The following is a 16292-nucleotide window of genomic DNA, read 5'->3' as shown; positions in this document are numbered from 1 at the left end:
TCTATCTTCCGGAGAGGACTGTCTATCTTCCGGAGAGGACTGTCTATCGTCCGGAGAGGACTGTCTGTCTTCTGGGGAGGCTTGTCTGGCTCCTGGGGAGGGTTGTCTGGCTCCTGGGGAGGACTATCTGTCTTCTGGGGAGGCTTGTCTGACTCCTGTACGTCCTCTGGGCACAGGTAGACTTCAATGGGTCCTTGGACGCTCTTCAGATATATCTGCAGATTCTCCTGGAGGAAGAGAAAGCAGGTCAAGGGTAAGGGTGTGTGGCTGGCCTATGTGAGCAAGCTCAAGTCCTTCAGCTGGGCACAGAATCCTGCCCTGTCTGGTTTATAGTGGATGTCTGCTGTTTTTGCCTGTCACATCTCAAGTCTCCTTTTTGAAAGAGAGACTTGCTTTTCCTTTGGGAAACTACTTCTGCATTCTCTGGTCATATAGTTTGGATGGGACCAGTATCTTTGCCTAGCCCTGATGGGTGACAGTGTGATGTCACAGTGAATGGTTCATAGTGGCACATGATACAACTCTAGTAAGCATTTGGCCCAGGGCTCTTGCTGGACTTGTGGAAAGAGAAGCTGCCTTCCCAGCAGGGTTGCTGAAGTGATAGCACAGAGCCCATCTCTGTCACTGCAAGGGGAAAGTTGAATACAGCATGGAGGAAAGCAGAGTGACAGAAAGAGTGGGAGACAGACATTGAAGTCAGATTGAGTTCCTGAATCCAGATTTGCCTGAAACCTTCAAATGTTTTCCTTGTCCTTGTCCTTTGTTTTTTTCCTCTTTCCCTGCTGAAGTCAATTGAACTTGGCTTTGTTATTTGTAACCTTGAATCCTGATACTTGGCCTTTTCATCTCTGCCTTTTCCCAGCCATATACCCAAAACTTAAGTCATCCTAGTTAACAAACCCCATTCTAGCATGTTTTAAAGACTCCATTCTTTGCTCACCAGGCACCCTCTGCTTATCTTCACTTCACCTGTGGAAAAAAATCCTAACCATTCTTTAAGACCAAGTTTAAATGTCACCACCTGTGGATACTTTCTCCCACTGTCCTTTCCCTTATTTTCCCCAAGCACATCTTCTATCTATAAATAACATCATAGTCTACTTAGATCTTTTTTTCATCCACTTCATGCTGAATTCTTCCAAGACCAAGGCAGAGGCAAAGGTTTATCTCTGCAGCCCTACTTCTTAGCCCACAAAATTTCTTGAGCTCTTTATTATGTGCCAGGCCCTGGGTTCAACGTGGGCTGGACATTCTTTTATGAAGCTCAGGTGCTAACACCTAAGCAGAACACAATCATGGAATCATCCAGATAGAACAAGCAAGTGGAGGCAGTTGAATGCACTGGAAAAGCACAGGTAGGTTATGTCATCTGGAGATGACTAAGGAAGATTTCCTTGAGGAAGTACCATTCAGGTTAAGACTTGTAATCCCAGAGAATCCACCAGATGCTCTACCGGGGAAGGAGGGGCAATCTCCTGTACCAGTCAGATCTGATTTGACAGTACACACACACAAATAATAAAATAAAAAAATTAAAAATTAAAAAAAAAAGACTTGTAGGAGGAATAGCAGTAATCAGGCAGAGAGAGGGAAGAGAGAGCGTTTCAGCTGCACAAGTGAATGTCTCACATTGGAGATGTGTCTGTTGTTGTTAGCTGCCATAGAGTCAACATCCAGCTCAAGGCAACTAATTCCATGCACTACAGGATCACACTGTTAGGATCTGTAAGGGTTTTCCTTGATTATTTTTAAGTAGGTAGCCAGGTCTTTCTTCTTAGTCTTAATCTGGGAGCACTGCTGAAACATGTTGATCATTACAGCAACAGCCAAGCCTCCACTGACAGATGAGTGGTGACTGACTATACCTGAGGTGCACTGGCCAGGAAATGAACCTGTGTCTACTGTGTGGAAGGTAAGAATTTTACCACTTAACTACCAGTGCTCTCCTACAGGGATGAGTATAGTGTGGAAAAAAGCTGCAAACAGGGTTAGTGTGGCTGAAGAAAACAAGGAGTGAAGGTGGAAGAGAAGCCTGGTGAGGTCATTTGGGGTCAGGATACCAAGGCCTCATGGGAAGCTTTAAGGATTTAGATTTTCAGGTTCTTGATGGTATGGGAGAAAAAATGTGCAACAAAACTCACTCAAGATCATGAAAACAAACAAGAAACCAAAACAAAACAAAAAACCCCACCAGGTTTAATGGTTTAAGACTGGTGGAACCCCAAGACTTGGTTACCCTGTGAACTTGAAATTTCAATTACACTGTGATTCAACTTTCAGTCACACAACAGAAGGTCTACAGGATGACCAGTAATACAAGGGAGGAAGATACTCCTCAGAACCATCAACTGGGCGGTATCAACAATCAACTGTGCAGCATTTGCCGAGGATAAGGCTGAGAAGGTAAGAAGGGAAAAGAAGGAAGAGTGTATGGAAATGGGCAACAAGGGAGGAAGTAAGGGAAGTGCAATTACAATGTGGGGATTATAATCAGAGTCACAGGACATAAACTGTATAAAATGTTGAGTGGAAAACCAACGTGTTCAGTAAATTTTCATTCAAATTACAATAAAAAATTTTAAAAAATAATAATTTTCATCTTTAATCTAAAAGAGTTGGGTGGCACAAGTATTAAGTGTTTGACTATTAGCTGAATGATTAGCAGTTTGAACCCACTCAGAGGAAGAAAGGCCTGGCAATTTGCTACTAAAAGGTTGCCGCCTTGGAAGCCCTATGAAGCGATTCTGTTCTGCGTATTTCTCCATGAGTAAGAAAGAATTCCATGGCAGCTAACAATAACCAAAGAGTAATGGTCAACATAAACATGTTACCGTAAGTTATCAACACCTCAGTATCCATGTGTGTAAATGCAGTGGCTGATGGGGCTCAGAAAAAGACTAGGAACAGAGATTTTCTCAGGCCTATTGCCCTTTCCAGGTGTCGTCATTTCTGCCCACTAATGTTGTCACGGGCACCAGAATAGACCCAAATAGCTTGGATCTGGGCAGTGCCCAAGCGGCTCTGGGACAGAGGTTCCAGACCTGCTCTCCCCCAGTGTTCCCCCTCTCACCTGGTTCTTGCCGGGCACTTCCAGCCTCGTCTGTGGAGGAGCCTTGATGGCAATCACCGTCTGATCTTTAAAGTTGTCAAGAGACTGCAGGTCTCGGTAAGTTACATAGGCCAGAGTAGGCAAAGGAGAGTCAAGAAAAGTTGACTGTCAGCACAAAATCCAAGTTCTCAGTCCACTAGGCAGGGCACTAACCCAACCCTCCAAAGCCCAGTTTAAAAAAATGAAAATCTGTAACCTGTTCTTATAATGTCATAAGCTACCTCAGATTCCTTTAGAAAACAAATGGGGTACAAGTGACAAAAATAATGCTGCCTTTTATATAAAGACCTCTTCTCTCAGATTAGAAACAAAATCATTATTGGGCAAGAAAATGTTTCATTTATAAAACTGATCTCATCATTTCAATCCTAGGAATCCAGCATACTTACTCTCACTCATTGCTATCAAGTCAAGACTGACTCACCGACTCCTAGCTGACCCTCCAGCAGGTTTTCAGAGGCTCTAAATCACATGGGAGGAAACCGCTCGGCTTCCTCCTGAGGAGCAGCCAATAGATTTGAACTACTTGCCATTAGATTCTCAGTGCAACTCAGAGGGAACTCAGAGTTCCCTAGGATGCAGCTCAGGGAACTTGAAAAGATACACAGGAAAATGTTCTATATACAAAAGCTGTCACTACAAAGTGGTTTATAAGAATTTAAAAAATCTAGAAAACAATCAAAATGTTTGTGATAAGTCTAATAAAGCAAAGTCTGAGAAAGACGGTCTCAAATAATTTTCAGTAAAAGCCTGAACCACCTGCCTTTTGTGTAGGTAAAAACTGGTTACAGGTCAGCTATTTCATATGTTTGTGGGCTTTGTAACAACATAAAAAAAAAAACCCAACAGTATTTGTGGTGATCTAGTAAGTGGAGAAAAGCAGGATCTAAAATCTTGTGTACCACGGACTTTATAACCATAGTTATATTTCAATCACACACCCACTGTGTACAGTAATGGCTGTGTGATGGTGTCCAGTCAGTATTTCCTCCTTTTCTCCATTTTCCAGATTTAAAGAAAGGCATTTGCTGGATTTTTATGAGATAGTAACTTTAATAGCCTTAAGAGCAGAAGCCAAAAAACAGGAAGCAAAACCAGATGTGCCAGATCCCTTGGGTGAGTCAGACCCCCTGAGAATCACTGCTTCAACTCTGGAGAGATAAGCTTGTACCAGACCACAGGGATTCTGCCCCCTGCCCACCCCCAGCGCAGCCACAGCCACAACTTGCAGGGACTGTTTATTCCCTGCCCCACCAAAATGGATATTGCTTGTTGGTCTCATCTTCAGTCAGGTGTTTGAAGGTCAGAGAACAGCTCTCGATCAACTGGTCCAAGGTGTGCTCCATGTTCACCAGTTCTGCAAGCTCCTGCTGCAACTGCTGCTGCTTCCCTGGCGGGATGGAGTCGCCAAGCATCCCCTTGCTTCTGGGAACAGAAACATCCATCCCCCTGTAAGTTTCTGTTCACACCTGAGAGCCCCAACCCCAGAGCTGCAACACAGAGAGCTGCAAGGTCGGTTTGTGGCCCAACTCCAGGCTGTCCACAAGATTCCATGATGGTGACCCCAAGGCTGTGTAAGTCTGTGGTTGTGTCTAGCACTCTGGGAATTGTCAGGGTCTAGAAATTGAGACTTGGGGTGAGGCTATCAGGAAAAAACAAATTATGGCCTGAACTCTATGTTGAGGGGCTCATCTGGCTCTAGTGTCCCATATGGAAGAGAGCTGGAGAGACTTCAGTCCTGACTCCTTCACCTGCGTTCTTAGGGCTCATGCTGGTAGCTGTAGGTTGGCATTCCAAGACCTACTAGAAGTGGAGAGAAAGGAGGTTGGAATACCCTTATTTCGGTGCAGGGAAGGATTCCAGCTAAGCTCTAAGGGGAGGCTCTTATGTTAGGATCAGATGGAGAGGCCAGCGATAAGACCCACAGGTCTTTAGAGCTCTCTGCTGCTCTCAGTTGTACCTGATCTCGCTCTGGCGTGGACATTTGTGCTCCACCCCCAGTATTCTGTCCATTGGATGATACTCTCAGCCCCGCCCCTAACACGTATTCCCCCCCCCCCCCGCGCATAATTGATGAGGCCTTGCACCGATTGGATAAGTGCCATCGCCCATATGCCCAGCACTCACACCCACTGGATGTTGTTCTTGGATTTCTTGCGAATAAGCTGGATGCCCTCCAGCACGTTGGTGATGTCATAGATACGCCGCTTCTGGACTTCCAGCACCTCTGCAGCCCAGTTCAGGTCCAGGACTCCATCCTTGGACTCGCTCAGGAGGCAAATGAACTTCTTTGTGAGCAGTCCCAGTGACGTGTCATATCGTGTCTTCTCCCCAGGAGATTTGGGGGCTGAAGAGAAAAGGGGGCTTGCTCAGTCACAGTTCAAAGAGGGCCACCCTGAACTCACTAAGCACTGCCCTTCACGTGAGCACGCAAGATGCACAATGCACATTAGGAAGCACCGTGGGGCAGCAGTTGTTCTCCACACTGTATAGGCAGGAAACTGATGCCTAAGCGGACCTAGCCAGGTGCTAGGGTCAGGCCTGGAAGTCAAGTGTCCCAACTCACCACCTAAGGATAGGGGCACCATAACCACAAACAAACGCTTACTGTGTGCCGAACGCTGGTCTCTGACCTTCTATACAGTAACTCAATCTTTATAATAACCCTGTACTATGAGCCGGTTCCGACTCAGTGCTATACGACACAAAAACAACAATATCCTTATAAGGTCAATGCAGTCATCCTAGAATACAGAAAGCACAGGACACTGAATAACTTGCTTAGCTGGTTCAGCTTGTAATTGGATGCACTGAGTTGGCGCCAGCTGATAGCAACCCTGTGTACTACAGAGTGAAGCCCTGCCTTGTCCTGCAGCATGCTCCCAGTCTCTGAGTTACTCAAGCCCACTGTGCAATCACTGTCAATCCATCTTGTTGAGGGTCTTCCCGCTCCCTTGCTGACCTCCTTTTCCAAGCACTAACTAACTGCCCCTCATCCAGGCCCCAAAGTCCCACTTCTTAACTACTGCCTTATCCTGCCAGTGATATGGAAGGAATTTGGCATTCAGATAGGGAAAAAATGATAAGCCGGAATTCCAGAACATTTTTATAGACACAGTTGTTTTTTCTTTCCAAGTGTAGCCCGATTATCTGAGAGGAATCAAATCTATAGCTTCAAATGCAGGGAGGTTCATGAAAAAGGTCCCTTTCTCAATAAGGCAAATGTCACAAGATTACATCCTAGCTACAGCCTCTTAGACCACAAGACTTGCACAACCATGTAACTTGCAAGTCAGATAGCAAGTTAATGGCCAAACTAGTTCTCAACCCTGGGTCCTAGAGTTTCAGATTCCTCTGGAAGAGGTCTTTTTAAATCCTTTTAACACAAAGATGGCAAATGTTCGGAACATGGGCTGCTTTGTCATATTTTACTTCCACAGGAAGCATTAGCAATTGATTACTGCACAAGAGTTCACAAACCCACTGAAGGTTAGGACCCTTCAGGGCAGATCTCTGGGAAGCCTCTATCAATCAACTGGGGAGGAAATTTTCTTATCATTCCTCCTCTATCTGTGCCTCATTTTACAGGAGACAACGAGGACTCAAAGAAGAGCATAGACTGGCCAGGTTGGAACAGAATTCTACCTTCATTCAGATTTCTAACATTCATGCTTCCACCCAGCCACATACAATCGCCTTTAGGTCTGTACCAGCATCACTCCTGAAACTAGCTTTCCTCCCAAACAACTGTCAAAATCCTACCCTGGCTAGGATGTGAGCTCAAATACTAAGAGGCAGAAGTTCTCTCCAGCTTAGCTTTAGATAGGCACGGTCCAGGAAGCCTGTGAATGGATCTTAAAGACTTCTGAAGTGGTATGAGCTGGATGAATCCAAATTTCACTTCCCTTTACTTATTTCATTTTCTGTCTACAAAGGGAGACATGCTCTTAGGGGTGGATACTCTCTTTTGGAAAAGGTCAGACTGGACTCAGTGTGAGAACCTTTTGTAAATTGTGCTGTGTGTGCTGTCAATCCCAACTCATAGCAGCCCTCTCAGGTACGGCTTCCCAGGCTGTACTATTTATAAGGTGGTTTGCCACATCATTTCTCCCACAAAGCTGCTGGTGGGTTTACACCACTAACATTCTGGTTGGCAGCAGAATACCTACCTAACCATTGCACCACCTGGGCTCCTTTTGTGAATAATAAAACCTCAGATAAAATGTGGGTCTTTACATTGCGATTACAAGTGAGATAGTGTGGTGTGGGAGGAGCAAGGCAAGCTTTACATGTCAGGTTCTAGTCCCCCGTTCTGTGCATGAGCTCTGTGGCCTTGGGCGTGCCACGGAAGCTCTCGAATCTCAAGTTACCTCATCAGCAAAAGAAGGCTGTTCAGACTCCCCGATGGGATCCAGTGAGAGAATGCACAGGAAGCTCTTATGCAAACCGGAAAGTGTGATATAAATATGACCCCTGATGATTTGGGCAGGGCTGCTGCCCTCAGCTCCACCCCAGCCCCAGTCTCCTAAGCTGCTCCATTAGCGCTGCTTACTTTTAGGGCTGGGGAGGCCATCCACTTGGATGCACTTCCCCTTGGGAGTCCGGAATTCAGCAACGGTAGGCCGCCCGATTCCCTCGAGATCCAGCTTCCTCTTGGCCTTGGAGAAAGAATGGAAAGAGAGGCTGAGGGTGAGATGAATTCCTTTTAGCCATTTCCTGATCTGGGGTCATCAACAACCACCTCCCAGGTGCTTCAGTTTACAGCCAGTCAGAGTGAAACAAAACTGTACTTGAAAAGTGTCAAGACCCAAGAGAAGACATTTCAGGAGGAGGCAGACCTGTTTTCCGAGAGGCAAACACCTCTTCTGTCCTGGGCATTCCAGATCCAATCAAAGCTAGCCTGGCCAAAGGCTCAGGCTTCCTCCTTAACAGGCCTCAAGCAGCTTCTTCACAACCCCTCCCAGAGGAGGATGCACAGAGGAAGGAGGTGGAGCCTAAGCCACATCAGCCCCCACTACAAGAGCAGCTGGCCCAGCCTCGCCGGGTGCCCATCACAGCCTCACAGCTGGCCCTTATCAGGGCGGGGCTGGGCATCCGCCCAGACCCAGGGGACTTCCTGGCTGCGTGCCATGCCCCAGCGAGGCACCCACGTCGGGAAGCAGTGCAAACATCTCCCTCACGTCAGGGCTCCAGCCCTTTCCTGAATAGACTCTCTTTGCCACGAGGGGCAGACAATGAATCCATCCCGTCTTAAGGACAAGCAGCTGAGCTCCCTCCCCTACTCCCGCCAAGCTTGGGAAACACCTGCTGGGGAAATCAAACCACAGACCCATCTGCTCCTCTCCACCCCACTGCCACCCGGCCTCAATTAGGCCTAAGAAGCTGCATTGGGCCGGAAACAGCCTCTCCTGGTGAAGGCTGGACCGGGGCAGAGTTGGGGCAGTAGGGCACTGGGACACAGGTTAGAGCCCCAGGCTTCTTCCTGGAGCCACTGTGTAATACAGGCAAACGCTCCACATCTAGGAGCCTCAGTTTCTTACTCTGTGAAATCGAGCAGAGAATACCTACCCCAAACCCTGTTGTGAGGATTCGAAGAGGGGACATCTATAGTTTTCAGCTTGTGGCCCAACAACCCAGTAAGCGCTCAGGAAGTTCAGAATCCCTTCCCTAAAACCCAATCTTGGCCTCTTTCTTGACACACCCTTCTGGGGGGAGGGTCAGTGAGCCCACTTCCTGACAACCTTCCCATGCAAGCCCCTCCCACAGCTGAGACACTGAGGCTTACTTTAATTGGTGGTGGCAGAACTGGGACTGCTAAATGCTGCTGAGCACAGCTGGACCGACAGGTGTGGAGACCAGGGGCAGCTCTTCCTGCTCATCCTCCTCCCCGTGCCTGTCTCTTCCAGGAAGTCTTCTTGGGCTACTAAAGAGTCCTGTGCTCCCCAGACTTAAGATGTGTGGAAAAGGCTCCTCTCCTCCATGCCTACCCATGACCCAAAGCCTTCACTATTCATATTTTGAATATTCCTGTTCTACTTTCCCAGCTGGTAAGATCCTAGGTTCTTCTAGGAAGGATGATTCGTTCTGGCCCCATTCTGTCCCTAGAGAAAGGTCCTACCATTCACCTCAATCTTCCATATGCCATGAGCCAAGTTCCTACACTTAACCTTATCACCTCATCAGATCTCTCCAACACCATTTGTACATACCATCAAGTCAGAACCGACTTACAGCTGACTCTTCAGTGAGTTTTCACAGGCTGTAAATCACACAGGAGGAGATTATCCTTCTTTCTTGCTCAGAGCAACTAATGGATTCAAACCACCTGGATTTGAGTTGGCAGCACAACTCCTTAAGTCACCAGAGCTCCCTAGGTTGTCCTGTGTTGTTGTTAGGTGTCATCAAATAGACTACGACTCTTAGAGACCAGACCCTATGAACCTTGTCCTACCTTGCACGACCATCATGATAACCAAGCCCACTGTTGCTCCATTTTAGAGCTGATGAAATCAGGGCTTAGAGAACTCTTAAGCCCTGTATCAGTTCAAGGCTATCGATTCTTATTTCCGTGCCTCATAAGAAGCATCAAAGACAGGATGAGAGTGAGTTCTACCTCAAGCAGAGTCAGAGTAACCCAATCTTCCCAAGCCTACATACCTGCTTTACCGGAAAGGAGACAACCTATCAGGAAGAACAGGAAGCTGTAAGGCGGTGGGGAAGAAGAAGAGGGGACCCAGCAAATACATTACCAGCTCACCACAGTACTGCAGGATCAGAATTGTCTCCCTTGGCAAATGAGAAGTGGAGACCCAGAGAGGTTGGTTAAATCATGCATCCATGGTCATACAAAGAGCAGAGACACATGTCTGGCTCCATCCCCATATACTCCCTAGAATTTGCTGAAATTTCAGCCAAGGCTTACCCATGTTCACTTGCCACATCACATTTTTCTTTCTCTCTTTCTTCCTCTCTCTCTCTCTCTCTCTCTCTCTCACACACACACACACACACACACACAGCTGTACTTGAGCTTTTCCCCTTCTCAGGCTCCCCCTCCTCCTTATCCTGTACTCCTAGGATCCTACGCAGTAGTGCGCCTCACATCAAGGACACTCCTCTGGCCCCTGTGGGTACTGCCCTGGAAAAGTACTGTCCAGCCCTTGGACAGAACAGAGCAGGCAGAGAACAAGCCCAGGAGAATGAGGCTCAAGGAGAGGCTGAGGAGTGAGTCTGACCTAGATTAGCATCTAGACCTCTCCCTTTCTTACCTGGGTGAGCAGGGCAAGGCAGTTGCCCTCCTGAGCCGCTTTGTAAAATGGGAACAATCCACCCATCTCTCAGTCAGTGAGCAGTGCAGCACAGCCTTCTGCCTAAATTAAGTGTGGGCGCAGGGGAGCAACTGTCACTAATGCTCTACGGACAGACGCTCAGGGTGAGCTGGAAAGACAGGGACCATACAAAGGAGAGCAAAGGTCTATGGCCACACCCAGAGGTTACTGGGCCTGCCCCAGCCCCTCTCTCAGGCAACCCCTTTGGCTAGATCTTAAGGCTTGGCTTGGATTTGAGCCCCACCCTACCAAGCCCCAGGGAGAAGGGCAAATGTTCAGGCAGCCTCAGAAAAAACAGAGATAACCAGGCAAAAAAAAAAAAAAAATCCTGGGGCTCAAAGAAGGAAAGTGACTTGCCCAAGGCCACACAAGGAGTGGAGCCAGCTCTCTCCTAAGCCAGAATGAGGGGCAGAGCAGTTAGGAGTCAGAAGCCTCCTGAAATCTAGATCCCAGCATCACCTGGGATTTGTTGCTGGGCCTCTCTGAGCCTCTATCCCGTCTTGTGACCTGCTCTGTGGGACTGTTTGTTATTCTTTTCATTCTGGTTCTCAGAAATCGCCGATAAATGACAAGGAAGGGAGAATCATGCAGTACACTCCATCATCACACGTTCCTGCAGTTAAGACACTGAGTGAAGGCAATGTGCCCAGTCAGAGCAGACGCTTAAAAGGGATGCTTCGCCCAGGGGTGGTAGAGTGGGCACTAGAAGAGGAACTTGGAGGTCTGGGGACAGCTTTTCACTCTGCCATTCAACTTGTTTGCTGTCCCTTGAGATTTCTTTCAACAACAGCAGCTCCCTTCCCTGGTGGTCTAGTGGTTTAGCATTTGGCTAGCAATTGAAAGGTTAGGGATTCAAACCCACCAGCTTCTATGCTGGAGAAAGATGTGCCTGTACACTTGCAAAGATTCTCAGCCTTAGAAGCCTACAGAATAGCTGTGAGACTGAATTGACTTGAAAGCAATAGGTTTAGTCTGAGAAATCCTGCTCACCGGCACTTCACAGTCTGGCCACAAACCATTGGCCACACCTAGGGTTAGGTTTGGAGCAACTCCAGGTCACACCCTTGTCAAATGAGTAAGCAAGGGCCAAGGCCTGCTAAGAAGCTGGGGTTCTGGGCTTGGTAGAGGTGCTCAGGTCCCAGTGGCTGCACCTTTAGGGTGGTCTGGTGCAAGGAGGCTGCCTTCCTTCGTGGCTTGTGACCTGGGCAAGTGACTTTACTTCTCTGCTGTTTCTGCATCTACAACATGCCAGCCTTATCCCAAACATCTTGACCATGACAATGAATGTGACGAGTGCTAAGCAGTGCCTGGCACACTCCAAGCATTTACTAAAAGAGCCATTCTTGCTGAGATCACTGAGCCCCTCTGGGAGGGATGAGCAGACAGATGCACTGGGGCTCCTCAGGGAGGGAAGCAGTTCAAAACCACAGCTGTTACTGAAACTCTGCCTGAGTGTCAGAAAGCAGCTGGCCAGAGGAGACTGGGCCCCACCCTTGAGCCCCTTCCTGAGGGGAGGGCAGGAGGCCCAACTCTCAGCTAGATTGGACAATCCAGGGCTAAGTCAAGGTTGCACAGAGAAGAAACTGCCTATCATCTGCCTTGTGAGTCAAGAGAACTTGGGCCTGGGCCTGACTCCACTCCATCCTCCTGTGTGGCTTTGGGCAGGTCACATGCCTTTTCTGGGCCTGTTTCCCCCTAGAACATGGAACTACTCACACAGAATATCTACTTCACAGAATACAAAAGAGGTTTAAGCAACAAAATGCTGAATGCAGGAAAGTCCCCATTAGCTCTTATTTTGCTTGATTTGTAAAATGGGGATAATAGCTCACTCACTCCTTCCTCCTCTCTCATAGGTGGAAATAATGTGCAGAAGACTATGCTGGGCAAGGCCAAAGCATGAATCTGACAGCAAGAATGGGGGGCTCTGCCTGCACCTAGAGATGGTTACAGGGGGCTTGTGCCTGCTGACCAACACAAGTGTGACCTTCTGAAGAAGGGAGAGTTCTTATTCCTCCACCTGCCTTATGAACACTCCTGGCTAAACCAGCCAAACGCCCATCTACCCTCCCTCGCCTGCTTACAAAGCTCAGGGCCCCAGGCTCAAAGTGATCAGAGCTGAACTAGCCCCACAGCTGTCCCCTGCACACACACATTTTCCTGATGAGGAAACTGAGGGCACAAATGAATGGCACAGTCAGGACCCAAAACTGGGCTTCTCAACTACCACCTGCCCCCCAGGGCTTTCCCACCCTTCCCCCAACCTGCACTCCTTTCAGTTCCCATGGGCTCTAGGAATTTCACTCCCACAAAACAGGCCCTGTGACAAGGTAGGTCGGCAGGCAGCTTGGAGCCACCACATTCTGGGCCTCCCTTGGCAACAGTCTTGGGGCTTGAGGAGGGGATATCCAATCTCTGCGATGGAAACCCCAAGGGCTTCCTCTGATTTGCACCTGCTACTGGCAGTCTGGAAAAGAAGAGTAGGCCTGGGTAAGGACCTAGGGCCCATACTTGGAAAGGAATTGGATGAATGGACAATTTGGAGTGTGTCCAAGACAAGCTAGACCGAGGAGACTCACCAGATCTACCCTGTGTCTTAAAATCTCTAGGGTGTTCCCAAACCAAGCCCTATGCTTGGGACAACAGCAGATACCTCTCTTATTTCTGGGCCAGACGAATGAATGAATGAATGAATGAATGAATGCCAGAAATGTTGACTCAATGGTTTTCCCCAAGGTCACACTGGAGGAAGTAAGCTGGCTTTCCCGACTGGCAATCCAGTGCTCATCCAACTCCACTCCAGTGGGGACTATGTCACTTGAAGTTTGGGAATGATGAGGCCTTCAGCTTGGCTATTTGGAGCTGTGGGTCATTCTGGAGGCTGAAAGCCAAACATCCCCCTCCTAAATCTCTGGGTCCCAAGAACTCTTCCCTCCCTAAATCCAGACAAGGACAGGGTGAAGGGATAGGGGTCCCCAAGCATTACCGGCAGCCGGCCTGCAGGCACTCGCACAGCTTGGCCCTCTGGTCCGTGAGGGGTGGCGTCGAGGCAGGTGCCCGGCGCCCCAGTGGGGGGCACCGTCTGAGGGTACAGCGTGGTGTAGTAGGTAGTAGTGGTGGCGCAGAGCTGGGGGCTGCCAAGGCCCGACGGCCATAGCTCAGATGGGCTCATCGCGGGCAGCCCCTTTTGGGGCTGTGCAGAGGCCGGATGGGGCTGTGCGGAGGCCGGAGCCAGGGCTCGGGGTCCTCGCAGCATGGCGAGCGTAGCACCCCCTCCCCACACCAGAGCCTGGCGCACCCGGCACCTGTGGGCTCAGGGGCCAGCAGGGACTTATACGGCCCTTAGCATGGCGCGGAGGCAGGGGGAGGCCACCAATGGACGCCTGCGGGGCAAGGCCGGACCCTCCCCTCCTGGCCCACAGCCGAGCTAAGCAGCGCTTGGAGATCGCCGCTTGGAGATCACCCGGCAGCGGCAGTGGCTATACGGATAGGGGCTGCCCCGCCCCGAGGGCGGCCACGACCTAGGACAGCCCCGCACCCCCGAGACCTCAGTGCCTAAGGGCCAGCCAGCTCAGGGGAAGGTACTCTGGAGCTCCTGCAGCTCAGCAGAAACTTTAAGCGCTCAGATCGAACAGAGGCCTGATCGCACCGTCTCTCTTCCAGCTCGCCCTTTAGTCCAAAAGCCTTTCTCTGCTTCTTTTTTTCTCCCCTTTTTTTTTTAGCGCCAAACTGCGTGCCGCGAAATTTGGATCTCCCGCGGAAAATGCCGTGCTTCGATTGGTTGCTGCAACAAGGACAGGCTCCACCCCCCGGAAAGGACCCATCCTGGAGGCGGAGACTACAACAAGAGCTTTGCTGCTTAAAGGGGACCCGCACCTGCTATTGCCCATTTCTAGTAGCAGGGAAGATTGCTCCCTACAACATCCTCCCAGGAATGACCCAAATGTGGGAGGAAGTTTTTTACCTGAGTCTTAACCTGGGTCTAGAGCCAACAATGCATTCCTTCGACCGTGAGACCTTTGTTGATTGGCATTCTAGTTTTGTTGTTGTTAGGTATTGTCTATTAAATAAATAAACACACCAACTGCTCTGCAGGTGAAAGATGAAATTTTGTTTCCATAAAAAGCTTTGAAGCCTTGGAATCCTTATGGGAGTTCTGTTCTGTCCTACAGGATTTCTCTGAGTCAGAATCAACTTGTTGGTAGTAGATAACCAAGAGTTGAGGAGACATGGTGGAACATTGGTTAAGCCACCCTCTTAACCTCTGCTGTGCCTAAATTCATTGTCGTAGTCACTCGGTCAATCCATTCCAAAACATCTTCCTCTTATGACCTACCTTTTCAAACATGATATCCTTCTTCATGTGCCCATAGCACTTGAGATGAAGTTTCACTATCTTTGCTTTTAGAAGCACTCCAGATTAACTTCTTACAAAACACATTTGTTTTTTCTTTTACCAGTCCAGTGAGTATTCTTTTCCAATGCAACAATTCAAAAGTTCAATTCTTCTTTGGTCATCCTTATTTATGGTCCAACTTTGAAAGGCATATAAAGCAATTAAAAATAACATAGTTGGTGTCAGGTGCACCTTAGTTTTTAAACTGACATCCTTACTCCTTAGCACTTTAAAGAGGTCTTTAGTAACAGACTTGCCCAATGCAATACATCTTTTAGTTACTTGATTTCTGCTACCATAGGTGTTGGTTACGGGTCCAAGTTAAAATTGTTGATAACTTCAGTCTTTTCTCCATCTATCGTGATGTTGTACAGTCAGCTCTGGTGGCATGGTTCCTAGGGGGCTGTTTTGCTAACTAACCAGAATCCTTGGCCTCTCTGGTGATTTAAATCCACCAGCTGCCCAGTAAGAGAAAGATGGATCATCTCCTGTGAGGTTTGCAGACATAGAAACTCACTGGTGGGTCAGCTTTGATTCAGTTCTGATTTGACAACAAAGAGCAAGCAAAAAAGATCATGATGTTGCCTGTTGGTCCAGTTTGATTTTCTGTTAGTCCCGAGAAGATTTTTGTTGTCTTTATGTTGATCTGTACTGAAGCCTTTTGATCTTATTTCAGTAAGTGCTTCAAGTCCTTTTCACTTTCAGCAGGCAAAGTTGTGTCATCTGCATCTGCTTCCTGCTGTCAGGCTTTGTTTTCATACCTTGTTTATCAGTTAGATTCCACGCTTTCTGAAGGGTCCAGAGCATATCCTTCTTTGGATGTTCCTTAGTATCTAGGGCTTGGTTTGGCATGCAGAAAGTGGATAATAAATATTGGTTATATGCTTTATCTTCCCCATGGAGAGTGGCAGAGGTTAGTGAGATCTAAAATCAGAAGACTCAAATTCAAGTCTGCTTCCAAGTTAGTAAACACTCTTCCCCCAAACAGACAGCGTTGCCACCTCTCTTAACCTCAGGTTCCTTAGCCATCAGATAGAGAAAATACTACATTATATTTTTGTCATTATTTCACAGGATTTTGGAGACACTATTGAAGCGATGATGATGGTGATGATTGCTAATATTTCTTGAAAGCTGTGTGCTGGGTTCCAAGCACTTCACCCTGAGCATCTCCTCTTAGCTCCACTGGCCCCTTCTGAGACAGGCCCTATCATTATCCCCATTTTACAGATGAGGGAATTTGGAAGGAATTGTGGCAGAGCAGGTTTGGGGAAGGAGCAGGGCCCCTGGGCCAGGGAGGGAAATGGGGGTGGTAGGGTGGGGCCAAGCGAAGAGAGAAGGGAGCCAGCAAAGGGGCTGTGAGCCAGCTCTCTGCGGTTGAGTTTCGGGCAGCTGGAGCCGGCTTTAGAGTTTCACTGCCTGGGAACAGACTAATCCTGCACCAAGTATGGGCCACAGA

General features: G+C 48.3%; 1 protein-coding gene across 1 annotated transcript in view; it reads right to left on the bottom strand.

The window, feature by feature from the left end:
• The window catches only part of E2F2 (E2F transcription factor 2), a 19332-nt gene extending 5639 nt beyond the window's left edge, over nucleotides 1–13693 (bottom strand). The window contains exons 1-6 of the mRNA XM_006883662.1: nucleotides 13424–13693; nucleotides 7662–7767; nucleotides 5237–5456; nucleotides 4376–4534; nucleotides 3071–3185; nucleotides 41–227 (exon numbers count right to left, since the gene is read on the bottom strand). Of these exons, the coding sequence (XP_006883724.1) occupies nucleotides 41–227; nucleotides 3071–3185; nucleotides 4376–4534; nucleotides 5237–5456; nucleotides 7662–7767; nucleotides 13424–13693 (1057 nt within the window). The remainder of the gene's footprint in view (nucleotides 1–40; nucleotides 228–3070; nucleotides 3186–4375; nucleotides 4535–5236; nucleotides 5457–7661; nucleotides 7768–13423) is intronic.
• Nucleotides 13694–16292: the final 2599 nt, after the last annotated feature.

This window comes from Elephantulus edwardii, unplaced genomic scaffold (genome assembly GCF_000299155.1).
Source record: "Elephantulus edwardii isolate Elephantulus edwardi_28Jun2011 unplaced genomic scaffold, EleEdw1.0 scaffold00028, whole genome shotgun sequence".
Classification (NCBI taxonomy): Eukaryota; Metazoa; Chordata; class Mammalia; order Macroscelidea; family Macroscelididae; genus Elephantulus; species Elephantulus edwardii.
This window is presented reverse-complemented; position numbering and strand designations above follow the sequence as displayed.